At 47.3% G+C, this 27,753-nt stretch overlaps 1 protein-coding gene across 1 annotated transcript in view; it reads right to left on the bottom strand.

The window, feature by feature from the left end:
- Positions 1-26,725, bottom strand: part of LOC124555278 (protein ERGIC-53) — a 96,925-nt gene extending 70,200 nt beyond the window's left edge. Inside the window, exons 1-6 of the mRNA XM_047129151.1 lie at positions 26,530-26,725; positions 23,922-23,978; positions 23,750-23,847; positions 23,407-23,579; positions 22,830-22,929; positions 21,023-21,146 (exon numbers count right to left, since the gene is read on the bottom strand). Of these exons, the coding sequence (XP_046985107.1) occupies positions 21,023-21,146; positions 22,830-22,929; positions 23,407-23,579; positions 23,750-23,847; positions 23,922-23,978; positions 26,530-26,695 (718 nt within the window). The 5' untranslated portion in view covers positions 26,696-26,725. The remainder of the gene's footprint in view (positions 1-21,022; positions 21,147-22,829; positions 22,930-23,406; positions 23,580-23,749; positions 23,848-23,921; positions 23,979-26,529) is intronic.
- Between the last annotated feature and the right edge of the window lie 1,028 nt (positions 26,726-27,753).

Here is a 27,753-nt window from a genome sequence, read left to right as displayed (position 1 = left end):
AAGGCAGTCATGTTGTCATTGGTAAAAAACCAAAATGAGGGAAGTCGGCAAGAGAATGAACCCAACACTATGCTGAAGCAGCATAGGCAAGACCACCTGTGACTTAAAAGGTACAACTGCTATAATGTAGAAAGTACGTAGAGGAATTCGGTCAGGGAGGTGAATCAGGAATCTCCAAACACTGCTTACAGTGGGAGACACCCAAACACTCACCGCCCCGCCCCAACACCAGAGAGAGATTAAAAACCTTAAAACTGAGAATAAAAACCACTTTCCCGGAGGAAACCGAGAACCAGAGAGACCATCCGGGAATCGTCAGCCAACATCAAAGGTAAAGTGTGGGGGGAGCCTGTACTTAGCACACAGAGCCAAAAGAAGGGGGCATTCAACCAAAATGTGGGCTACTGACTGGAAGGCTCCACAACCACATAGTGGGGGTGGCTCATCACGCAAAAGAAAACCATGGGTCAACCGAGTATGGCCAATGCGGAGACGACACAGTGTGGTCGAGTCCTTTCGGGAGATGCGAAAGGAAGAATGCCACGGGCCTGGTGTCACCTTAATTGCACGAAGTTTATTAGACAGGGGAGTAGCCTCCCAAGAATTGGCCCATGACTGTGCGAAGTGGGATTTGATGTGAAGCCGTAAATCTGCTGCAGGAGGGGCTACAGAAAACGGGGGGTAAGTAACTGCTCCCCCAGCCAAACGATCAGCGAGCTCATTACCCGGGATACCCACATGGCCAGGGACCCAAAGGAAGTCAATAGAACAAGCAGCACGGTGAATATCAGCGAGATGGTCATGGATGGCAGAGACCAAGGGATGGCGCGAAAAACACCCGTCAATAGCAAGAAGGCCACTCATCGAGTCCGTGCATAACAAAACGCGGTTGTGTTGGGACTGTTTAATAAAGGTAAGGGCCTGGGAAATTGCCATCAATTCCGCAGTAAACACCGCACATGTAGGTGGCAGCAGATGACTTTCCGTTCCAACAGATTACGTGAAGGCATACCCAACACGATCAGCAGATTTAGAGCCATCAGTGTAAAATACAACAGCATCCCGAAACTCCCACAAAATTTGGCGGAAAAAGGAACGGAACACCACCGGGGGGATGGAATCTTTCGGACCGCGGCGGAGATCCATCCGAAGTTGAGGCCGAGGAACTAACCAAGGAGGGGTGGAGGGGACGGAGCGAGGAAGACAGGACAAAGAAGGAAGCTGAAAATCACGGCAAAGAGACGCAAGGCGCAGCCCAACCAGTAAACCCGCCCGAGGGCGGGAGTCGGGTGGGCGACATCCATGGTCTGGGAACAGGATAGAATAGGAAGGATGAGTGGGAGAGGAATGGATAGTGAGTGCATAAGACACCAGAAGCTGGGACCGCCGAACAGAAAGGGGGGGGGGGGGGGGGATCCCAGCTTCAACCAGGAGACTATCAACAGGGCTAGTAGGGAAGGCACCGGTGGCCAAACGGATACCACGATGGTGGACTGGATCCAGCACGTGCAGTGTGGAAGGAGCAGCTGAACCATAAACTTGACAACCATAGTCCAAGCGAGACAGAACTAGAGTATGATAAAGACGGAGGAGGAGGGAACGGTCCGCACCCCAAGAGGAGTGGGCAAGGAAGCGAAGGACATTGAGTTTACGGAAACATCCTACCTTCAGGAGTCTGATATGGGGCAGCCAAGTGAGCTTGTTGTCGAAAAGAAGGCCCAGGAAACGAAACTGTGGGACCACAGGCAATCGTTGTGCAGCGAGATAGAGCTCTGGATCAGGGTGGATCGTAGTATGGCGACGGAAGTGGACCACTCGCGATTTTAAAGGAGAGAATTGAAACCCGTGTGAGAGGGTCCATGCAGAGGCACGCCGTATAGCTACCTGGAGCTGCCGCTCTGCAGATGCTATCGAGGAGGAATTAACCCAAATGCAGAAATCATCCACATACAGGGCAGGGGCGACCAAGGGACCGACAGAGGCCACAAGTCCATCGATAGCAATGAGGAAAAGAAGGACACTCAAGACAGAACCCTGTGGGATGCCCGTCTCCTGGGTCCGTGGAGAACTAAAAGCAGTACCAACTCGAACTCTGAATGACCGATGGATCAGGAATTGGCGGATAAAAATCGGGAGTGGGCCCCGAAGACCCCACTGATGAAGGGTAAGTAAGATGTGATGGCGCCAGGCCGTGTCATAGGCCTTGCGAAGGTCAAAAAACACTGCAACCAAATGGCGGCGCTGGGAAAAAGCCTGCCGAACTGCGGATTCCAAGTGAAGTAAATGATGGATTGAAGACCGTCCCTCTCGAAAGCCACACTGGTAAGGCGACAATAGATCCCGAGATTCGAGGACCCAATTGAGCCGACGGGCTACCATCCGTTCAAGTAACTTACAAACAACATTGGTCAAACTAATTGGCCGATAGCTGTCAACAGATAGGGGGTTCTTACCAGGCTTAAGGACAGGAACCACAATGCTATCCTTCCACTGAGAAGGGAAGTCACCCTGGAGCCAGATACGGTTAAACACCCGAAGAAGATGTTGCCGTTGTGGAGCACTGAGATGTTGAAGCAGTTTGTTATGAATGGAATCTGGGCCAGGGGCTGTATCATGAGAAGAAGATAGAGCAGAAAGAAATTCCCATTCTGTAAAAGGTTCGTTGTAACTTTCTGACTCACAAGGGGTGAAACATAAGGTGGAAGCTTCAGCCCGCTGTTTTTGATGAAGGAAAGCAGCTGGATAGGAGGCTGACGCTGACGCCACTGCAAAATGGGTCGCAAGATGTTCTGCAAGAACTAATGGGTCCGTACAAATGCCATCTGGGAGGTGAAGGCCTGGGAGGGTGGACTGCCGATGGCAACCTTGGAGAGAACGAAGTGTAGCCCATACCTGTGACAGAGGGACAGTAGAACCAAGGGAAGAAACGAATCGTTTCCAACATATCCGCTTACCCTGTTTGATTAAATAACGGGCTTTAGCACGGATGCGTTTAAAGGTAGTAAGGCTGGCTACGGATGGGTGCCTCTTAAAGTGTTGCAAAGCTCGACGGCGATCACAGATGGCAATGGCAATGGCCGTACTCCACCACGGGACTTGCCGGCGACGAAATGGTCCAGACAGGCTAGCAGCGCGAAAAATCGCGTCAGACACGTCATGTAGGACGTCATCAATACAACCCGACAAAGAGGGAGAAAACTCGACCTGTGCAGTGTATAGAGGCCAATCAGCGCGGTGGAAAGACCAATGAGGTAACCTGTCCATCGGGGAGCGGGAAGGGAGCGTGATAATCAACGGGAAATGGTCACAATCACAAAGGTCGTCGTGTGGCGACCAGTGTAATGAAGGGAGGAGAGAGGGAGAAGAAAGAGACACTGAAATGAGTAGGGGAGCCATCATTAAGAAGGCACAGGTCGTGGTCTGCAATAAATTGGTCTATAAGAAGACCTCGTCTAGATGGAAAGGCACTGCCCCACAAAGGATGATGAGCATTAAAATCCCCAAGGAGGAGGAAGGGAGGAGGAAGTTGCTGAAGAAGGGTAGTTAAGGCAACAGGTGTAAGAGTCCTGTCAGGAGGGAGATAAAGATTGCAAACTGTGACTGCAGAGTCTAAGTGGACCCTAACAGCAACCGCTTCCAATGTAGTTTGGAGAGGAATCCACGTGCTAGCAATGTCTGTACGGACCAACATACAAACGCCACCAGAAGCCCGCAAGGGTCCGACCCGATTTCGACAGAAAACACAGAATCCACGGAGGGTCGGTGAGTGAGCATCAGTAAAATGAGATTCCTGGAGAACCACACAAGCTGCAGAGTATGACGAAAGAAGGGATTTCAATTCCGGAAGGTGATGATAGTATCCATTACAATTCCATTGGAGAACCACAGAACGATGGTTTAAATGAGGGCTGAACATGCTAAATCCAGTCATACCGCCGGGTCCCCACCCGTCACCGACAAGGAGGAGGCGACATCCATGAACGACAGGTCAGAATCCGGTTGTGAAGTCGGGGAAGGGACCTCCGGTGACACCAGAGGCTCTTTGTCCCGGGACTTACGTTTCTTCTTCTTTCCAGGCTGAGATCGAGGAGGGCTGTGTGGCATAAAGGAGCCAGCTGCAGCAAGATCAGGAACAGAAAGAGACCGGGCGACCTGGGGGCCGACAGACCGCGGCTCTCGCGGTCGCCGCGCGGCAGCAGACCTCTGACCTGGAAGGTGCCGGGAAGGGGCATCCCGGGAGAGGCACCCTTGACCGGCAGACGCCGAAGGAGTGGGACACTTCTCCGGCTGGGGAGGGGAAGCAGCGCCCATAGGAGAAGGTGTGGGAGCCGCAGGGGAGGGGGGGGAGGCGAGGGGTCCGGGATGGGGGTAAGGAAGGGGGAGGAAGGGGTGAAGATGTAACCAAGGCGTAACTAGATGTCATGGACACAGGGTGCAGTCGTGCATATTTCTTACGAGCCTCTGTGTAGGTTAAACGATCGAGGGACTTATACTCCTGTATCTTTTTTTCTTTCTTATATACTGGGCAATCTGGTGAACGTGGAGAATGACTACCATGACAATTTACACATACAGGAGGGGGAACACAGGGACTCCCCTCATGGAGTGGACGTCCACAGTCACCACAGAGAGGGGCCTGGGAACAGCGAGAAGACATGTGGCCAAAACGCAAGCACTTAAAACACCTCACTCATAGGAGGTGGGATGTACGGCTTCACATCACAGCGATAGACCATAATCTTAACTTCCTCAGGAAGGGTATCCCCTTCAAAGGCCAGGATAAAGGCACCAGTATCAATACGATTATCTTTAGGACCCTTCTGAACACGCCGAACAAAGTGAACACCCCGCCGTCCGAGATTGTCCCGAAGTTCCTCATCAGTTTGAAGGATGACGTCCCTGTGAAAAATCACACCTTGTACCATATTTAGAGACTGGTGAGGAGTTTTTTTTTTTTTGGTAAGGTTTAAGGGCGCTCAACTGCTGAGGTCATTACCGCCCAGTCACTGGTGTTAGAGCACAAGGAACCTGCTAAAACTCAAGGGGATGGGGGGAAATCAAAAGGACCTGACAAAGATGCAGATGAAATAAGTAAAAAGGTTAAATGTCTTTGGTCAAGCCAGTTAAAGTTATAAAACGCAGAAGACGAGCAGCTGCTCGAGCGTCATCAGCTAAAACATCCGGTAAGGTAGATGGCAGGGACAGGACAACACGAAATTGACTAAAACGGGGACACGACAATAAAACATGGCGCACCGTTAATGCCTGACCACAAGGGCACTGCGGGGCTGGGTCACCAGAGAGCAGGTAGCGGTGGCTAAACCGGCAATGCCCAATCCGCAACCTGGTCAGAAGGACCTCCTCGCGCCGAGATGGTCGGGAGGAAGTTGTCCAAGCAGTTGGGAGCGGTTTTACTGCCTGGAGCTTGTTTCCTTGGAGAGATGACCAAGCATCCCACCACAAGGACACAAGCCTCTTACATACATCCCCACAAACGTCAGATGACGGGACACAATGGGAGGCTGGCCGAGGCTGGAGGACTGCAGCCTTGGCTGCAGCATCCGCAGCCTCATTCCCAGGCACTCCCACATGTCCGGGGACCCACAGAAAGCTGACAGAACCGCCATTATCAGCGAAAGAATGGAGGGACTGCTGTATTCGTTGAATCAAGGGACGGACCGGATAGGGAGCCCCAAGGCTCTGAAGAGCACTGAGTGAGTCAGTGCAGAGTACATACGATGAATGGCAGTGGCGGCGGGCATACTGAATGGCCTGATGGAGAGCAAAAAGCTCGGCCGTAAAGCTGGAACATTGGTCAAGGAGCCGGTATTTAAAGGTGGCGGTCCCGACGACAAAGGCACAGCCGACACCATCGTCAGTTTTGGAGCCAGCGGTGTAAATAAAGGTGTGACCAGCAAGTCGAGCACGAAGTTCGACAAACCGTGAGCAATACACTGCAGCCGGAGTACCCTCCTTCGGGAGTGAGCTGAGGTCGAGATAAATACGAACCGGAGCCTGGAGCCAAGGTGGTGTCGGGCTCTCACCCTCTCTGAAGGTGGTAGGGAGGGCAACATCCAATTGTCGAAGCAGGCGACGGAAGCGGACTCCGGGGGGCAGCAGGGCAGACACATACAACCCGTACTGACGGTCGAGAGAATCGGCGAAGAAGGACTTGTAAGAGGGGTGTTCGGGCATAGACAACAGCCGGCAAGCATACTGACACAGCAGTATGTCGCGCCGGTAGGTCAATGGTAACTCGGCAGCTTCAGCGTAAAGACTCTCGACAGGACTAGTGTAGAAGGCTCCGGTCGCAAGACGTATCCCCCGATGGTGGATGGAGTTGAGCCGGCGTAAGAGGGATGGCCGAGCGGACGAGTAGACGAAGCTCCCATAATCCAGCTTCGATCGGACTATGGACCGACACAAGCGAAGCAGGACAGTGCGATCCGCTCCCCAAGATGAACCGCTAAGAACTCTGAGGACATTAAGGGAACGTGTACAACGGGCCGCCAAATAAGAGACATGTGGAGACCAACACAGTTTCCGGTCCAACGTGAGCCCTAGAAACTTAGTTGTGTCCACGAATGGGAGAACAACGGGACCGAGATGTAAGGATGGCGGAAGGAACGCTTTATATCGCCAAAAGTTGATACAAACCATCTTCTCTTCAGAGAACCGGAAGCCATTTGCCACGCTCCATGAGTAGAGGCTGTCTAGACAACGCTGGAGGCAGCGCTCCAGGAGGCATGTTCTCTGGGCACTGCAGTAGATCGCGAAGTCATCGACAAAGAGAGAGCCTGAGACATTAGGTGGAATGCAATCCATAAATGGATTGATCGCGATGGCAAAAAGGGCTACGCTCAAGACGGAGCCCTGAGGCACTCCGTTCTCCTGGAGGAAGACGTCGGACAATACGGAACCCACACGTACCCTAAACTTTCGATCCGTTAAAAAGGAATCAATAAAAAGGGGCAGACGACCGCGTAGGCCCCACTTGTGCATAGTGCGGAGGATACCTCCTCTCCAACAGGTATCATAAGCCTTCTCCAAGTCGAAGAACACGGCTACCGTTTGGCGCCTTCGCAAAAAGTTGTTCATGATGAATGTCGACAAGGTCACAAGGTGGTCAACAGCGGAGCGGCGGCGACGAAAGCCGCATTGGACATTAGTAAGTAGTCGTCGAGATTCAAGAATCCAAACTAACCGAGCATTAACCATGCGCTCCATCACCTTACAGACACAGCTTGTAAGAGAAATGGGGCGGTAACTAGAAGGAAGGTGTCTATCCTTCCCGGGTTTGGGTATAGGAACAACAACGGCGTCACGCCAACGCATGGGGACCTGACCGTCGGTCCAGACGCGATTGTAGGTACGAAGAAGGAAGCTTTTGCCCGCCGGAGAAAGGTGTGCCAGCATCTGAACGTGAATGGCATCTGGCCCCGGAGCAGAGGACCGGGACAGTGCAAGCGCACGTTCGAGTTCCCGCATAGTAAAGGGGGCATTGTAAGTTTCCAGATTCAGCGAGTGGAAGGAAGGTCGCCGAGCCTCGTCTGCCTCTTTCCTGGGAAGGAAGGCAGGATGGTAATGGGCGGAGCTTGAAACCCCCGCGAAAAAGCGGCCAAAGGCGTTGGAGACAGCCACAGGATCAACAAGGACCTCATTACCTGAGGTCAGGCCAGGTACTGAGGAGTGGGCCTTAATGCCCGACAGCCGGCGCAGGCTACCCCAAACAACGGAAGAGGGAGTAAAACTGGTAAAGGAGCTCGTGAAAGAGGCCCAGCAAGCTTTTTTGCTGTCTTTGATGACTCTACGGCATTGCGCTCGGAGTCGTTTGTATTCAATACAATTCGCCAACGTAGGATGGCGGCGAAAGGTGCGTAAAGCACGTCGTCGAGCACGGATAGCGTCCCTACAAGCCTCGTTCCACCAGGGGACGGAAACGCGACGTGAAGAAGAAGTAGTACGAGGTATGGAACGTTCGGCAGCATGGATAATAACAGCCGTGAGGTATTCGACCTGACTGTCACAACTGGGAAAATCGTGGTCCGGAAAAGTCGCCAGGGAGGAGTAAAGTCCCCAGTCAGCTTTCAGTATGTTCCAGCGCGAAGGACGTGGGGATGGGGTGTGGTGCAGGAGACGAACGACACAGGGGAAGTGGTCACTCGAATAGGTGTCAGAAAGGACATACCACTCGAACCGACGGGCAAGAGTGGTAGAACAGATCGAGAGGTCCAAGTGGGAGTAGGTATGAGTAGAGTCCGAGAGGAAAGTCGGGGCGCCGGTATTGAGGCAGACAAGATTGAGATGGTTGAAGACATCCGCCAAGAGTGAGCCTCTTTGACAGGATGCAGGAGAGCCCCAAAGGGGATGATGGGCATTGAAGTCGCCAAACAATAAGAACGGCGGGGGAAGCTGATCGATCAGGTGCATCATGTCAGCCCGACTAACAGCAGATGACGGTGGAGTGTAGACGGTACAAACTGAAAAAGTAAAAGCAGAAAGAGTAATGCGGATAGCTATTGCTTGGAGGGGGGTGGTCAATGGGATGGGATGGTAATAGACATCGTACCGAACGAGCAACATGACCCCACCATGAGCAGGGATACCGTCCACAGGGGCGAGGTCATACCGCTCCGAGGTATAGTGGGAAAAGGCAATACGGTCAGTCGGGCGCAACTTGGTTTCCTGGAGACCAAGGACGAGCGGACAGTGCAGGCGGAGGAGCAGTTGTAATTCCTCCCGATTAGATCGAATACCTCTTATGTTCCAATGAAACAACGCCATTGCTAGTCAAAAAGTTGGGGGAACGAGACGGGGAAGAGCTGGTCACCTCGATGGCCGCGGAGGGCCAGGTTGCGAGGCAACAACGCTACAACTGACTGCAGGCGGATCCGGTTCCATCGACTCGTCGCCAGCTGCGGCCGCTGTCCCTGATTGTGTAGGAGGGGCCGCATCATTTGCCGACAAAAGGCCAGCGGAACGCCTGGCAGCAGAGCGTCCCGGCGAAACTGAGGACGGCCGGGAGCAGCGACTCACGGATGAAGCGTCAGATGAAACGCGCCGGGGTGGAGAGGGGGATAGAGACTTCTTCTTGGAGGCCTTCTTGGAAGGCCGAGGAGGCACAGGGATGGTGGGCTGGACCCGAAGAAGGTCCTCACGCGCGGGGTCCGTTTTGGAACGCCGGACCTCGGAAGCTGGGGTCCGGAACGTTTCCCCGATGGACGCCTGAGAAGAGGATCGCTTCTCAGGTGGCGTGGGGGGAGGAGGAGGAGGAGGAGGAGGAGGAAGGGTGGCCCCTGGGGCAGGGGGGGTGGGGGCCGCGGGGGAGGAGGAGTTGGAAGGGAGGGATTTGGGAGGCGGAGGCAGAGCCCCCTGATGGGCAGAGGAGGCGGAGGGGGGACAGGATAGAGGTGAGGATACAGCGGAAGGAGTGGACACAACTGAGGCAAACGAAGTGGCCAGTGACACGGGATGAAGGCGGTCATACTTCTTCCTGGCCTCAGAATAAGAGAGCCGATCCAAAGTTTTGATTTCTTGTATCTTTTTCTCCTTCTGATAGGCGGGGCAGTCTGGGGACCTAGGCGAGTGGACGCCAGGACAATTAGGGCACCGAGGTGGTGGGGTGCAAGTATGTTCCTCACGAAGAGGACGTCCACAGTCGCCACAAAGGGGCTCAGCCTCACACCGGGACGACATGTGCCCAAAGCGCAAACACCTAAAACAGCGCATAGGAGGCGGGACGTAAGGTCGCACGTCACAACGGTAGCACATCACCTTTACCTTCTCCGGGAGAACGTCCCCCTCGAAGGCGAGGATAAAGGCCCCGGTGTCGATGCGACGGTCTTTGGGGCCGCGCTGGACTCGCCGGACGAAATGCACGCCGCGGCGCTCCAGGTTGGCCCTGAGCTCCTCATCAGATTGTAGCAGGAGGTCACGATGAAAAATAACCCCCTGCGTCCTATTTAGTGCCAGATGTGGAACAATGGAGACTGGGATGTCCCCTAGGCGGTCGCACGCCTGGAGTGCCGCCGATTGTGTGGCAGAGGTGGTCTTGATAAGAACGGACCCTGATCGCATCTTGCTGAGAGCCTCGATTTCCCCGAAGACGTCCTCAATGTGCCGAACAAAGAACATGGGCTTGGAGGTGGCGAACGTCCCCCCATCTGTTCGAGAACAGACCAAATAGTGGGGGAAGTACTTCGCCCCAAGCCGGCGGGCCTGTCCCTCCTCCCATGGAGTGGCCAAGGGGGAAAGGGCAGGAGAACCAGAACTAGAAACGGTACCTTTTCTTTTGGAAGACTCGGCCGCAGAGCGACCTGATACGTGTTGACGTTTCATGTGCGAAACGTCCGCCCCGATACCACCCACTCCGACCAGGGGCTCTCCCCACGGGCGCCACCCAGCCGCAGCAAGGGCCACCTGGCAGGATGACCATTGCCGGGAGTCCTGATGCCCCAAGGAGACGGGCATCTACTCCTTGGCCAACGTGGGGAGGGTGCAGCTCAGGTATCGGCAGTACGATCCCTGTGTTGTCAGGGGGCTACAACCTAGAGGGTACATGACGACCCCACCACAACGGGCTGGCTACCGTGCTGGATTTCTGGTGCCATGGAAAGTCCATCATGATCGCTGGTGCAGATGGAGATGCACTATGGGCGTAACTTGGACAACCCATCAGGCGTTTAGGCCCAATTTGAGGAATAATGGGTATGGTGACAACGCCGGTGCAATGCTGAGTGCCAAGGTCTTAGTGCACTTAGGACCAGTGGTACACCATGTAAGGTGTCCTTCCCCAAAAGGCTCGTACTTCTGTAGAATTTTGAAAAATGGAGGTCAAACCCCAAGGGGGACCATCACATTAAGGCCAAAACATTTGAGACTCCTTTTAGTCGCCTCTTACGACAGGCAGGAATACCGCGGGCCTATTCTTACCCCCGAACCCGCAGGGGGGCTGGTGAGGAGTAATGGACACAGGAATTGTGCCAAGATGGGTACAGGCACGAAGGGCCGCAGATTGGGCAGCTGAAGCAGTTTTTATCAGCAACGAACCCGACCGCATCTTGCTTAGGGAGTCCACTTCGCCAAACTTGTCTTCAATGTGTTCCACAAAGAATAAAGGTTTGACACTGGTGAAAGTATCTCCATCAGTCCTGGTGCAAACTAGATAACGGGGGAAAGGTTTTGCCCCTAGACGATGGGCCTGACCCTCTTCCCAGGGGGTAGCCATGGAAGGGAAGGCCGAAGGGGCAAGAGAAGCAGCACTTGAGGAATCAGTTCCACGCAGAGAGACGGCCGCAGAAGAACGGCCAGAGTTTTAGACCCGTATGCGTTTCATCTGCATAGCGTCTGCCCTGATACCACCCACTCCGATCAGGGGCTCTCCTCACGGGCGCCACCCAGCCACAGCAAGGGCCGTCTGGCACGGAGGCCATTGCCGGGAGTTCCGATGCTCCAGGATGACGAGCAACCACTCCAAGGCATGCATGAGGAGGTCACAGCTCAGGTATCAGAAGTGTGATCCCTGTGTGTTCAGGGGGCTCAACCAAAAGGGTACATAGCAACCCCACCACACAGGCTGGCTACCGTGCTGGCTATGCACCCTAGCATCAGACAACGACGTGAAAGAAAAGGTGGAATGTACTAGGAGGGCGCACGTCGGAGACACTAGGTAAGGTGCTCTTCCCCAAATGGCTCACACTACGGAGGAGAAATTTCATAATGGAGGTCAAACCCCAGAGGGGGACCAAGGAATGCCAAAAGGAGGAGATGATTACGCAACAAAGCCTGAGTGTAAAACCAACAGAACCAAGAGGATAGCGGGGGCCAACATAAGCAAGGACACCAATAGAGGCAGAGGAGAGGGCGAGGGGAAAGGAGCATGGAGGGGAAAGGAGGGGAAGGGAAAGGAAATGCAGCCCTGGAGAGAAAGAAGGCTGCAATGGCTCGGGGCCCCGTGCTCGCCACGCACGTATCCACAAAAGAGTTGTGGACCCCCTGGGGGGGGGAACATTGTTGTAGTGGTGGTGGTGGTGGTGGTGGTGTTCTGACTCGTGTACCCTAGACTGCTGCAAACGAAATGCTTATGATGGAACACGAGTAGCACCTGGAAATGAGGAGGAGGAGGAGGAGGAAGAGGAAGAGGAGGAGGAGGAGGCAAATGAGAGCACTGCGTCAAGTTTCACTCTTGCTGTGCAAGGAACTGATTTTTATCAGCAACGAACCCGACCGCATCTTGCTCAGGGAGTCCACTTCGCCAAACTTGTCTTCAATGTGTTCCAGGGCTGCATTTCCTTTCCCTTCCCCTCCTTTCCCCTCCATGCTCCTTTCCCCTCGCCCTCTCCTCTCCCTCTATTGGTGTCCTTGCTTATGTTGGCCCCCGCTATCCTCTTGGTTCTGTTGGTTTTACACTCAGGCTTTGTTGCATAATCATATTTTCCTCTTTCAATGTAAATTAATCGATTCTAACTTATCAACACACTGGAGCAACAACTTCTGTTACTACAGGGTGCTGGAATGACAAAACAAGGCTTCCTGCTTTTTTTAAATTGAAAGTCCACCCCCGGTAGCTGAGTGGTCAGCACAACAGACTGTCAATCCTAAAGGCCCGGGTTCGATTCCCGGCTGGGTCGGAGATTTCCTCCGTTCAGGGACTGGGTGTTGCGTTGTCCTAATCATCATCATTTCATCCCCATCGACGCACAAGCAGCCGAAGTGGCATCAAATAGATACACTTGCAGCAGGCGAGCGGTCTACCCGATGGGAGGCCCTCGTCACACGCCATATATTTAAAATGAAAAATGTGCTCTGTGAAAACTGTAATAATTGTGTATTTACTGCATTTAAATTAGTATCACATAATATTAGTAATTTTGTAATTAAATAGCACTTATATCACTTAAACATGCTTGAATTATGACTGTCACTCTTTCTATGTACTCTCACAAAACCTCCAGTTAAGGAAAATCCCTATTTAGGGGAAAAATTTTTGGATCCTCAGATATTCATTAAAAAGGGATTTAACTGTACTGCTACATATTTAGCTATCAGGCTATACTGCTTGCATTACATTACTCAGTATACATTGTTTTCTTTCTCTGCTTTCCCATGTTTCCTTGTCACCTTCTGAATCGGACATGCTTCCAGCTGGTTGGTTTGTGGTATTGAAGGGACCAGACTACTAGGGTCATCATTCCCTTTTTCCATGAACTTTAAACACCCACAAGGAATAAAAACAATGGAGATGACGAGACAATACAGGACAAGAAAGAGACAGACAGAGACCAGACAAAAGGAATTAAAAATCACACGGAGTGTGACAGTGGTTGGCTGACCATAGGAGAAAAATAAATAAAACTCTAAATCTGCCATCGCAACGTCATCTGATAAAAGTGCAGGAAGCGTATCAGGCAGCGCAAATGTCTGCCTGGGCAGAGTTAAAAGCGGGCAGTCCAACAAGATGTGGACCACTATCAAAGCCGACTCACAGCGACGTAAAGGTGGGTTCTCGAGGCGCTGTGTGTCATCCAGGTGTGGCCAATGCGCAGCAGGCAAAGGACAACAGAGTCCTTGCGAGAGACCCGCAAGGAGGAGCGCCACACACAGTTAGCCTCCTTGATGGCCTGAAGTTTGTTGGATGAAGGAAGGGCGCGCCATTCTTCACCCCAGGTGCGAAGTACCCTCTGCCGCAAAACTGACCTCAGGTCACTCTCCGAAAGGCCAACCTCCAAGGCTGGTGCACCAACAGCCTATTTGGCCAGCGTATCAACACGTTCATTTCCCGGGATGCCTACATGACCCGGGATCCACAGAAAGATCACAGAGCAGCCACAACGGGCAAGAGTATGGAGGGACTCCTGGATAGCCATCACCACAAGAGAGCGAGGTAAACACTGGTCAATAGCTCGTAAACCACTCACGGAGTCACTACAGATAACTGAGGACTCACCTGAGCAGGAGCGGATATACTTTAAGGCGCAAGAGATGGCGACCAGCTCGGCAGTGAAAACACTACCAGCCAGCAATGAGTGTTGTTCATAATTATCCCCTAGAGTAAGAGCATAACCAACATGGCCAGCAACCATCGAATCGTCAATATAGACAACGTCAGAGCCTTGAAATGAGGCAAGGATTGAAAGAAAGTGGCGGCGGAGGGCCTCAGGAGGGACTGAGTCCTTCGGGCCCTGTGCCAAATCGAGCCGAAGGCAAGGGCCGGCCACACACCACGGGGATATACGCAGAGGCGCCTGGAAAAAGAGGTGGAAGATGAAAAACCTCAAACCCAGAGAGAAGAGCCCAGACACGAACTGAGATCGTACACCCTGATCGGGGCCGCTGCTCTGGCAGATGGACGACCAAGTTGGGGAACAGCAGACGGTAATTGGGATGCTCAGGCGAGCTACAAACATGAGCAGCGTAAGCGGCCAGTAATCGTTGGCACCGGATCCGCAATGGAGGGACACAAGCCTCCACAAGTATGCTAGTGACAGGGCTTGTGTGGAAAGCTCCAGTGGCGAGTCTGATTCCGCTGTGAACAATGGGGTCAAGCAACTGCAAAGCAGAAGGGGATGCCAAGCCATAAGCCAGGCCCCATAATCTAGACGGGACTGGATTAACACCTGGTACAGCCGTAGAAGGGTAGACCGATCAGCACCTCAGCTGGTGTGACTCAAGCAACGAAGAGCGTTAAGATGCCGCCAGCACGTTTGTTTAAGCTGCCGAATATGAGGCAGCCAAGTCAACTGGGTATCGAAAACCAATCCCAAAAACCGATGCGTCTCCACCACAGCAAGAGGTTCGCCGCCAAGATAAAGCTGTGGCTCAGGGTGAACAGTGCGTCGCCGGCAGAAATGCATAACGCAGGTCTTGGCAGCCAGAAACTGGAAGCCATGCGCTACAGCCCAAGATTGCGCCTTTCAGATAGCACCTTGCAGCTGCCGTTCAGCAGCTGCAATGACAGTGGAGCTATAGTATAGGCAGAAGTCGTCAGCATACAAGGAAGCTGAGACAGACGTTCTCATTGCCGCAGCGAGCCCATTAATTGCAATCAAAAAGAGGCAGACACTTAAGACAGATCCTTGTGGTACCCCATTCTACTGAACTTGGGAGGAGCTATTGGAGGCCGCAACTTGCACACGGAAGAATCGAAGCGACAGAAAATTTTGTATGAAAATCGGGAGCAGGCCCTGAAGACGCCTACCATGAAGCGTAGAGAGGATGTGATGTCGCTATGTCGTATTGTATGCCTTCAGCATGTAAAAAAAGACGGCGACCAGATGCTGACAATGGGCAAAGGCTGTACGGATGGCAGACTCCAGGCACAGCAGATAATCGGTGACAGAGCGGCCCTTACAGAACCCACCCTGAGACAGAACCAGAAGGCCCTGAGACTCAAGTAGTCATTAGAAAGAGGCTCAATAGTGGCAATGGAGGTGAACAAGTCCCAGTCAGTCTTATTCATAGCCCATCTGCAGGGGCACCCAGAAGAGTGACGTTGTGGCAGTGACAGAAAGATCGGAAAGTGGTCACTACCGTACAAATCATCATGCACACTCCATTGGACAGATGGTAATAGGCTAGGCCTGCAGATCAAAAGGCTGATGGCTGAGTACGTGCCGTGCGCCACACTGAAATGTGGGAAGGCACCATTATTTAAAAGAGAAAGGTTGAGCTGTGCCAATACTTGCTCAACGATGCTACCTCAGCCTGTTGCCATCAATCCACCCCACAGAGGGTTATAGGCGTTGAAGTCGCCCAATAACAGAAAAGGTGGTGGCAATTGGGCTATCAGCGCAGCCAGGACATGTTGCAGGACATCACCACCCAGTGGAAAATAGAGACTGCAGACAGTAACAGCCTGAGGCGTCCACACCCGAACAGCGACAGCCTCTAAAGGTGTTTGTAGAGGGACAGACTCGCTGTGAAGGGAGTGAAGGACGTAGATGCAGACACCACCAGATACCCTCTTATAAGCTGCCCGGTTCTTATAATAACCCCGATAGCCACCGAGGGCGGGGGTTCGCATCGCCGGGAACCAAGTTTCCTGAAGAGCAATTCAGAGGATAGGGTGAAGGCTGAGAAGTTGTTGGAGCTCAGCAAGATGGTGCAAAAAACCGCTGCAGTTCCACTGGAGGATGACACTGTCCATGGCTGAGAAAGGCGTGAAGGCACCGAGGTGCCAGATTACGCCACTGGGTCACCTGCTGCTACCGATTGAGTACCTGTTCGAGTGACATCCATTGTGTCCGAGAGTCCGGCAATATCTAGGTCCTCAGCGGACGCCAGAATCTCTACCTCACCCTCAGACACAGAGCTTGTAGGTTGCAGTGGGGTGGGTGCCACTGCAAGTTTCTTCGTCTTAGAGGTCTACTTCTTGGACTTTTCTTGCTGCTCCTTGGCTTTCACTGATTCAGAGTCCAGGACGGAGGAGGATCACGAAGCCCTACGACCAGCTGCTTGTGGGCACTTATGCCACTGCTGGGCGTAATCCTTCCCACTTGCGGAAACCTGGGAAGGGAGGGACCCAAGGGACCCCTTGCGAGGGAGAGAAGCTGAAGAAGTTGGACGCTTCTCCGGCTTAGAAGCTGGGATGGACACCCACGATGGGATTGGTGGGGTGGGGTGGGGTGTGTGTGTGTGTGTGTGTGTGTGTGTGTGTGTGTGTGTGTGTGTGTGTGTGTGTGTGTGTGTGTGTGGGGGGGGGGGGGGGGGGGGGGGGGTGTTGCTCCCGAGGTATGTGGCGCAGGAGCAACAGGGTGGGTAGTGCCCCCCATGGCCAAAGGGGCATGTGGAGTTGTACGGCTTGGTGAGACGACTGGAATTCACTTAACTGATGGGGCTATCACGATGGTTGTAGCGGCAGCATATGAGGAAGTCATTTGCACAGGATGGAGTCATTCATATTTCCTCTTAGCCTCAGTATAGGTCAGTCGGTCCAGGGTCTTATATTCCATGATTTTCTGCTGTTTCTGTAAGATCCTGCAGTCCTGCGAGCAAGGTGAATGATGCTCTCCACAGTTGACACAGATGGGAGGTGGGGCACATGGAGTACTGGGATGTGATGGGCGTCCACAATCTCTGCATGTGAGGCTGGAAGTACAGTGGGAAGACATACGTCCGAACTTCCAGCACTTAAAGCACTGCATCTGGGGAGGGATATAGGGCTTGACATCACAGTATTAGACCATCACCTTGACCTTCTCCGGTAATTTATCACCCTCAGAGGCCAAGATGAAGGCACCGGTAGCAATCTGATTATCCTTCGGACCCCAATGAACAGGCTGGCTCTAAATTGGCACGCAGCTCATCATCAGACTGCAAAAGAAGGTCCCTATGGAAAATAATACCCTGGACCATATTTAAACTCTTCGGGGTGTGATGGTAACTGAAACAACCCCCAACTTGTCACAAGCAAGTAACCTGGGTAGAGGATGCCATCTTCATCAATACTGCCCCAGAGTGCATTTTGGACAAGCCCTCCACCTCCCCAAACTTGTTCTCTAAATACTCTATGAAGAATTGAGGCTTTGTTGACGTGAAAGAATCCCCATCAGCTCTCGTACAAACTAGGAACCACTGCCATCCTGAGCCTTACGTTCCTCCCACAGTGTGGCCAAGGAGGGGAACAATTTGGGATCGTATTTCTGAGCATTGAATTGAGCCCGAGAATGCTTAGAGACTGCTGGTGGCTAGCCACCAGCAAGAGATGATATACCACACTTCATTGAGAGTCATCCACCCTGATGCCACCCACCCTGACCAAGGGCCCTCCCCACGAGCGCCACCCAGCCTCAGCACGGGCCACCTCGCAGGATGGCCATTGCCGGGAGTCCTGATGCCCCAGGGAGATAGGCATCTACTCCTTGGCATACATGGGGAGTTAATGGCACAGGCATCAGCAGAGCGATCCCTGTGTTAGGGGGCTACAACAAACAGGGTACATGGCAGCCCCACCACAACGGACTGGCTACCGTGCTGGATATTAGGTACAAGGAAGTCCATGGTTGTCATCTCCGCAAAAAGCAACACTGCACAGTGCACGGTGGAAATCACGCCCAGGAATGTATCCTCATCCAAGAGATGGAGAATGAGCAGGACGGCAATGCGATGACGAGAAAGCTGGCTAAAGGTCTATGCACAATGAACACGAAGCACCATGTAAGGCGCCCTTCCCCAATTGGCTCCCTCTTCGGAAGAATTTGGAAATATGGAGGTCAAACCTGAGAGGGGACCATCACATATAGGCTGAAACGTTTGAGACTCCTTTTAGTCGCCTCTTATGACAGGAAGGAATACCGCCATGCTTCCAGTCCAACAGTTAATAACAGCCTCTATGGCAAGGGGCAATCTATTCTTCTCCCATTGTTGTTATTCCATCCTATACCTTAGCTTGCATGAAAGTGAAAAAAAAAGCAGCACAAAAGGAACAAATGAGAAGAGGCAAGAAAGAAACCATCTGGAGTTTGTAGCTACATAACATGCTGAGAGCAAAGTAGTGGTGGTTGTTGTTTTGTATTAGGCCAACTACCTATGTGACCGTACCTACGTGATCAACACCATATGCAACATTCTCTACGTTGAGCTATATGATAAAATCACAAAGCATGATATGCAAGAAGGTATCAAATAATACATCAGACAAGTGTTTTTGGATAATTGATTACTACAAAATAACTGTGTTAGTACCCATTAATAGTTTAGGGAGAAGTCTGCATACTATGCAAATTCTACAAATCCATGACCCATACTTCTTTTAAGCACCCAAATGGATGTAAAGTGAAGAACGAACGCAAGGAAACTTCATACTGTGCAATCGTTTGTTCCATACAGACAGCTTTCCCAGCTCAAACAATTCATTTATTTCCTTAGAGTCCCAAAACATCTTGGTGGCTAACAAAGAATTCTCCACACCTTCACAGGAGAACTAGAATTTCCTTTATGTTCTCACAAGCTCCATCTTTTCTGGATACACCTAATCAACAGCCAATAGCAAACGAGCCACCCCCCCTCCACTTTTTCTGGATACACGTAATCAACAGCCACATTAACAAACTCAAGGCCATAGACTGAAAAAGCAAGAAGACAATACCTGAGATAACTACTAAGCAGGTGACAGATTCTTTCTTCTTGCTTTGACTAAGTGGAGTCTACTAATGTCAAATAACAGTGCTCAGTAAAAATATTGTGAAACCTGATCTTTGAAGGTATTTTAGTGGATCGGTGTTTCTGAAGTCCAAAAAGTATAAAAATTGACTGGATCAATTCAGTTCCTATGGTGATCTACAGCTCCAGCCCCCCCCCCTCCCCTCCCTAGTAATGATACTTTGCTCCATACACACTTCAGATGGATGCAAAGTAGCACCTCTTCGGCAAATAGTGAGAATGGAAATTATTTAATTGGGCATATGACTTTCCACGTCATACACACATGATAACACTTGAGTAGGAGTTGCTTGCTGCTCTATGCACAAGGCATGTTGCGTCTGATACCCAAGGTATTTTTCCCCATCTTAGGCACTTCAGTTCAAAAGAGTAAGTTACTTCATGCACCCAGTCAAGCGCAGATTCTTAAGCTGAATATTCTCCTGCTACACCCAGTGTCCTACACAATTATAATACGCAATACACGTCAAACCAATGACAACTCTCATATAAAAGTGTGAGGGTATATTGAGGTCAATCTGTATGACAGTTGTCGTCTCATATAAAAGTGTGAGGGTATATTGAGGTCAATCTGTATGACAGTTGTCGTAAGTTTCACATGTACTGCGTATTAGAACAGTGTGACATTAGGTATACCAAGAGAAATTCAACTTATGGAAATAAACCTGATCTGGAATCTTATGACTGCTGAAACCAAATCTGATTTTTTTAGTGTACTTACAACAAAAATTTTAGTTTTGTTAAGACATGTTTTGATAATACATTCGGTGAATGAAAATTTACTGCCATTGTAGGAAAGATTGCAATCTGGAGGAGGACTACCTCCACAAGGATGAAAAACTATTGTTTCTGTACTAGCATTGTGATACATCACTGTCAAGAAAGATTGGAAAATTGCAGTAAGGGACTATGGGGCACTGCTGAGGTCATCAGTCCCTAGCCTTACACACTACTTAATCCAACTTAAACTAACATGCTAAGCATCACACACACACACACACACACACACACACACACACACACAAACAAACACACACACACACACACAAGGGAGGACTCTAACCTCCGACAGGGGAGAGCTGCGCGGGCCAGATTCACGCATTATACATATACCTAATCAGCAGCATTGTTGCCTTGTGAGAGGATTTTCTCTAAAGCAAGCTACATAGTGAATGATTGTCATGCTGTTGCCTGAGGCTTTCCCTACAGACTAGTTGCTAATATGTTTCTCCGATGAGACGCCTCATGTCATCGTGAAAACTCCACAATATTTCATCAGTGCAACTGACATACATCTTCAGGTGTGGTTCAGGTTCACTGCACATGAAGATGTCAGCCAGTTGCACCGACAAAATATTGTGGCATGTTCACAATGACATCCGATGTCTCGTTTGAGAATCATACTTGCTCCAGTGTAAAGCACATTGAAAACATTGTTTTAAATGGGAATATACTGTTTCAAATGTTAAATAAATCAGTGTGATTTCCTTGAACACACAAAATACTTATGAAACGCTGCTATGGCAATATTGCCTATGTCACTGCTTTCTATGTGGTTCACAGCCTACGTGGAACCTATTACCTGGATGGAAACTGCAGCATTTTGATTTATTACAAGCAATAATAGTTTGGCTGATCCACAGTTTTAAACCAACTCCACAATGAAGTTTACTTTTAGTTATGATTGACAGTGACTGGCAACACTTACTGTATTTCGCATCACCTTGCAAACTAACTTCCACACTTATTAGGTAAATCTTTAAGTCAGTACACTTTAATAAATCATTTATTGCAAAGATTCAAGACTACATTTGTATTTAGTATTAAGTGCCACACCCGACAATAAAATAATGAACTAATGTACCTGCTAACCCTCCTGTTGCAGCAGAGAGACCAAAGTAACCATTTTTGGGAAGGACTACATTATCGGCTCTGAAACAGATTTCCATTTCCTGTTCATTGTTTGTCATACCACTATGGATCAGGACCTGCAAAGAACATAACAGAATTTAAATATATAGAAAAGAAGTAAAAAAACCATGCTTGTGGAACTGTTATATATATTCACAGAATTGTAATGTCATGCATACTGAAATCATAACTGTAAAAAATATATACATATAAAACTATGCACTATCCACAATAATAGTTTCCACAGAACAGTAGTGTTTCAGCATAGAAATTCTATCTCTACCCACTTGCATTTTTTGTTTACAACACTGTTTAATCATTACTTCAACAGTTTTCTGGTTTAAAGACTGCTCAATCGTCTCAGCACAATGAAGATGAGCAGAGCAGGCTAGGATTCCACTATCTGCTACATTATGACAATCTGTCTATATAAAACCTTCAGGGCCTCCCAACTGACATCACATGTTTGCATTTATTTATTCATGACATGTTGTAAATGAAATTCAGACAAAACTCATTGGGGACTGATTAAATATATATAACTACTGTACTGAACACAGTTAAGAATTTACACTTATAATGTAATCTAAGATAGTTAACACTTATCTGGCATCTTCACAATATTTGGTCTCTGGAGCCTTTCATAGAATTAATTCAGGTACTGCTAACAGACAGTGAAATCCTACAGAACAATTGTGAACTTCTGCATTGTAGCACTGGTTCTCATACATGAACTTCCGAACAAAATGTTTTAGCCTTAGGTACAAATAGACCACTTTGTTACTTAATCCCACGGATTATAACAACATTAATGACATTATACAGCAACACACTAGCAAGTAAGGGTAATTCAGCCACAGTGTAGAACTGAAGTTTATGTTAACAACTTCTGCAGAGATCTCCTTTGTGCATTACATTCTAGATAAATTTCTGAACTGACCCAATACAACTTTACATCTTTTGTGAATTCTCCAAGTAGAAATTTACTTAAGAAATTGTCGCCACCTTTTCAAGTGTGAATGTAATGCTATTACCTTCATTTCACAACTCTGAAATGTTATCTCCATTTCACAGATGGGTTTAAATTTTAAACCACAGCTTGTAAGTGTAGGAAAAAAGGCATACATTCCAGAACATACACTAACTACTTCATACCATCACTTCCATAAAAAATTCAAGCAACTAAGAGTAAACCTTGCGTTGGCATACAGTAGAAGCAAATAGACCAATATTTCATGAGAAGAGGGGTATGTGCCTGTTCAAATAATTGCAATGTACAGGCTACAACCCTGGCTTCTGGAACCAAGCAGATTACTTCCACAAAGCGTAAGGAAGATAAAATACACTCCAGCAAATGTCAAATGAAGTGCAAAGCAATATATTTAGTTATAATTAAGCATATAGTTTGGCTGTAAAATTGAACAAAACAAAACTACTGTTACCACATGTACAGAGGTCCCCAATAGCAGCAGTGCAGCCAAATAAATTCAAAATCCAAAGAGCAAATGCTGAAATTAATAGACTGAGAGTATAAGAATGTCAAAGTTATAAGTCGGTGTCAAATCTGAACCCTCAATAATAGCTTTGGAGAGTTCCAGCTTTTTATGTATATTTCTGTCTCTTACACCAGTTTTAACTGCAGAAATTCCATAAATTTACAAAATTTGTCTTGGAAGTATGTGCAATATTCTTCACAAAATACGACAACTCTTGTTACCTGAAATGAAACAGCTTCTCTGTTTTCTGCATTAGAAACTTACAGTGAGTGAGTTGAGGTAATACTCTATTCGAGCTCTTGTCGGGTAAGGCTTGTTGCGGAAATCTCTCATACATCCATTCAACATCTGAGTTGCTCCATCACTGCAAATGAGGAAAAAATAAATGAACACTGCTATACATATACCTGTGCTTTCTTGTTATCTGGATGCTCACTATTCTTGAAAGAGTTTTTAGCCAATCTGACTTCCGGTATATCTTGTACAAAGTGACCTTAATACCTATAATGCTCTGTTTAAATGTTGAAGCCCTACAGCTATATGTAACACAAAATTCAAGTTAAGTTTCCATTTCTCAAACAAAGCAATTAACACATTCACTCGTATAATTTCTTATTTTAGTCCAACTTCTCTGGTAATTTATATTGTGCACACATCAACTAACGAAAGTTAAAGTAACTTCTTATCAGTGGTGAGGCAGGGGTGCTCCAAGTAGAAAAACCAACTGTTTGCATTATCATACTATTCTGGAGGTACTACACAAATTGTTTCTTGTCACATTTGTTATATAAATCAATTTTATGAACCAGCATGTTTACAACAGCTGAAGTATAAAACTTACTGAGGATGATCAAATTCCTTTGTACCATCATTGAGTACACCCATAATGAAGGGGTTATTGTGTTTATTATCATTGTCAAATGAATCAAAGAACACACCAAGTCCAACCCATTTATCAGAACTGCCAAAAACTGGTCCATCATAGGCACCTTTTGACTCTGTGAACCAGAAAGCCTGCAAGGAAAGAAAAGAAAATGCATTATCTGTTTTATAAAAATAACCACACCATCAGTTTACGTATTTAATATGGTTTACAGTAAATGGAATTGCAGATTTTTCACTTCATTAAAGGTAACTTAACAAGTACTAAACAGCATGAGTATAAAAACAGTACAGCATCCTACCAGCCCATCAGCACCCAGTCTACCTCTTCCTGTGATGCGGAAAACAATATCTACTTCCCACCAATCAAAATTTGTTTTTGATTTAGTCCATATTGCTCCTGTGAAAACAAGGAAAAAATTAATGTGTGTCTGACACTTTAATTATTAACAGATGTGCCTCAAATGGACTTACCTTTTTGACTTTTCATTGATGGAGCTATTCGGACATTTTCTGAACTGGCAATGGCATCTGCAAGAAATTTGTTTAGAAAATCAATAAGAATGTAGTATTAGGTCATAGACTCCTTAACATAAAACCCCGACTTATCTAGTTGTTATTACTTCGGCAAACTTAAAGTCCCTGGTATACCAGGGAAACTTAAGAATAGGCCTTCAAAAATGTAAAATCCCACCTATATACATTTCGGCACAGATAGTTAAGTGTTTGGCCACTAGAGACCACCTGGGATTACATTTGTAGCCTGACTGCCATGTTTTGGTTGAGAGGGTTCCACCAGATACCATCTTTACTGTGTGCAACTTTGGATACAAGATGCGTACTTTCAGCCCCTCTCTTGTATTACTGTTTATGCAATGCTTTTTTAAAAAAATGGTATAGTGACTGGGTATGACACTTGATGTTATTTCAGTAGAGATTGAAAAGGATGAAAGGAGTAAAAATTGCTTGTCAGCGATACAAGATAAATACATCTACTGTGTTCCAGCCAGCTCCTTCAAGATTTATATTCACGGGAAACTTATGAAATACACGGTTGGACTTCATAGCTGCATAGAAACTAAAAAATGACTTCCAGTTTCAAGATATTTTAGTCACAGACCAGTGCAATATATACTCAGGATTTGATTATAAGTGATTTTCAAAATTTTAAACTCATTATTTTGAGCTTTAAAAGCTAGCTTTATAAGTCTATATGTAATGTCATTCTGTATGGGATGCTTTCCATACACACATTTTTTGGAACATAAATCGATGTGTTAAGGGGTTAAAATAGCTTAAAAGTCTAAAAATATTAACAAATAAGTTTTTGTTCACTCTTCTCTTTAATTTATTTGCTGCACAAATTGTGCTTTGTCAAACACCACATATCAACCAAGGTATAAATAGTGTAACCATCAGAGAGAAAGATACTAGTAAACAATACTAAGGAACTGTTAAATGAAATCAAATGGACTGTCCAAGCATTTTCATCAATAGCAAGCAAAGAAAAGACGAAACCAATGAGAAAACAATCTTGAGAAATAATGTTGACAAACAACATAAGGTGCAATAACGAAAGATCCCAATGAAGTCCAACAACTGCTTTCTTCAATTATTATCTAGACAGTCTGAATATGATGCTGGCATATCAATAGCATCATGATTACCATGCCTCTAGTATTTTTAAAAATACTGTTTATAGAACAGCACATGCACACCCCAGCAGAAATTTAACGTGCAAAATCAGTTACCCCACAAATTTCACAACTGATGGTATCAAGCACCAAATGAATAAATGAAAACATTGTGGTTCTAAAAGAAGGATGGATGATTAATGTTTCATATCCCATTAACAACAAGGTTATCTGATAAGGAGGACAAACCCTGATGGGTCAAGGTTGGGGAAGGAAATTGGTCTGCCCACTGTTTTCATCCTAGTCCATAGGATAAACTTTCCCTTAAGAGCAATGTCCCAAATTACAGGGCAGTTCGTATGGTGATGTTTAAATACCAGAAGACCAGAAACAGCACTTTTCAAAATTAAAGAATGAGAATTTCACACTTCCATATGTACTACTCAAGTGTCAAAAACATACACTTGCTCTGACTTTGCTCACAGGTAAAAGATATGACCGTAATGTAACAGAACTAGAAAATTATATCGATGTATGAAGCAAATAGTAGAAAATGTATTGTCGAATAGGTAATACAAACGCTATCATGTTCATGTATATTGACAATATTTTATAACACAAGTAATAAATCAGAGTATCAACATAGACAAGGAAAGATCCTTGTATCCACACAAGAAAAAAATTATGAACTTTCGTCATTTACGGTAAACTAGAATGTTACCAAAACAATGTAACTGTAGACTTAATAGCATGTTGATAATGACAACTCTTTGCATAAGGTCTCACGAGAACACGGATATCAACGTCTGTTATGCCTATCTAAGTTCAGAAACTTAATACACCTTGTGCCCACAATTATTGGCAAAAACACTTTTTCCCAATGTTTTAATGAAACCTTTTTAATTGTAACTACATAAACTCACATTAACACGTAGGTACTATGGTCACGTGCATGTCACTTAATTCCGGCGTTGACACTCAAAATTTGTCATCTGTCAGTTAGTTCTTAACCTTAATTCCATGTTTAAAAATAACTACGTAACAATACGATGAAAAGCCATTTTGAATACAATTCAAATTAGTGAAATGACGTACAATGTTTACCCAACCGGTATAATATTATACAACTCCGAAAATTGTTACAAAGTAACGGAATAGAACAAAAATCAAAACAGGTAAATTCATACTAAAATAGTTAAAATGAAACCTGCCAAAATTAGAAAGCAACTAACTACAAAAACAATATACAACAATCGGCAACATCCCAGCTGTCATATGTTTTTCAACTACAGCAGAAAGACATTTCCATGGAAACCGGTTCTTTTACGTAGTAATGCAATCGCTGCACTGCACACAAGTATTATTTACGGCAAAATGAATTATCCATCGAAAGTTTCAAAAAACCGAAGACACCGCACATTACAACCGAATTTAACCGATTGACTTACTTCCGCCGTACTCCCAAAACGGGACAGATCCATCCTTCTGAGCCAAATATGGAGGCTTGAAACTATATTTATATTCAAACCTCCTGAACCGATTATTCCCAAAAGTCTCAGACGTCAACAATAGGACAAACACCACGCACAGCCACCTCAACCCTGCCGCCACCATGTTTCACGACGGTCAGACTGTCTTTTCTTTCCTCTTCGGCTACGTGAACAACAACACAACCTGGTCGAATTTGATTGGACGTGGAAACCAGGCGCTTTCTTCAAAGATATAATCGCACAAGTAAACTACCAGCAGGCCAGGGAGCAAGGAGTTTCGATACTAGCAAGGAGGTTAGAGTCGAGCCTTCTTGGACCAAGTGGGCATTTTTACTCTTATCTGCTTGGAGGAGGTTATAATCTACAGTCTCTTTCTGTAGACAGCTTATTGGTACTGACATAGGTTGAATACTGACAAGATTTTTCGCTAAGAAACTACGTTGAATTGCAAATAGAAGCATTAATTACGTAGGTCTTGAGCTCACTATTAGCATACTCGTAACTCATAAAACACAGGAAATTCATTTTTAGGATCGTTGTAGCACATAATATACAATGATGTAGGATTTACAACACATGGTAATACTTAGAGAATAGTACATGAAGAAGTTTTAGAATTAAGGCCAATTCATACTGGCCGTCACGTCAAGTTAAGTCACGTCAAAACATTCTACAGAGAATTTCAAATGACAGAATTCAGACTACAGTCAACGGACCGTCAGATGTCAGTGTTTCTGGGGACAGAAATTTTTTACATACGCGTCTTCTGCTAACATTGGAAGTTAACCAACTTTAGCGAGACGTAAGCATGTTATAGTAGTGGACTTTGGGCTTTTGTATCTTCTTAATGCCGGAAGGCAGTGCAGCGACATTTCAGTGTCTGCTAAAATGCAATTTCATAACAACTAAGCGTGTAAGAAATGCAAAAAAGTGTTATAAAAGGCATCCTTTGTGTGAAATATAAGTTTTGGCTACATGAAAGTAGCTAGAATGTGAATCTAAATCGTAAATGACGATATTAGGTGGTCATGTAACTGTGTTAGTGATGAACGCGAAGATCTTCTGAATACGATAAATTCGAAAGACGAAATTATCGAGTTTCTGAGTAGTGACATTGAGACTCCCAGAAAATAAATAGTAATCTTGAAACAAGAAAACGCGAAACTATTAAACGAAAAAGTT

This window comes from Schistocerca americana, chromosome X (genome assembly GCF_021461395.2).
Source record: "Schistocerca americana isolate TAMUIC-IGC-003095 chromosome X, iqSchAmer2.1, whole genome shotgun sequence".
In the NCBI taxonomy this organism is placed as follows: domain Eukaryota; kingdom Metazoa; phylum Arthropoda; class Insecta; order Orthoptera; family Acrididae; genus Schistocerca; species Schistocerca americana.
Note: the sequence above shows the minus strand (reverse complement) of the source record. Positions and strands in the feature narration are given on the sequence as shown.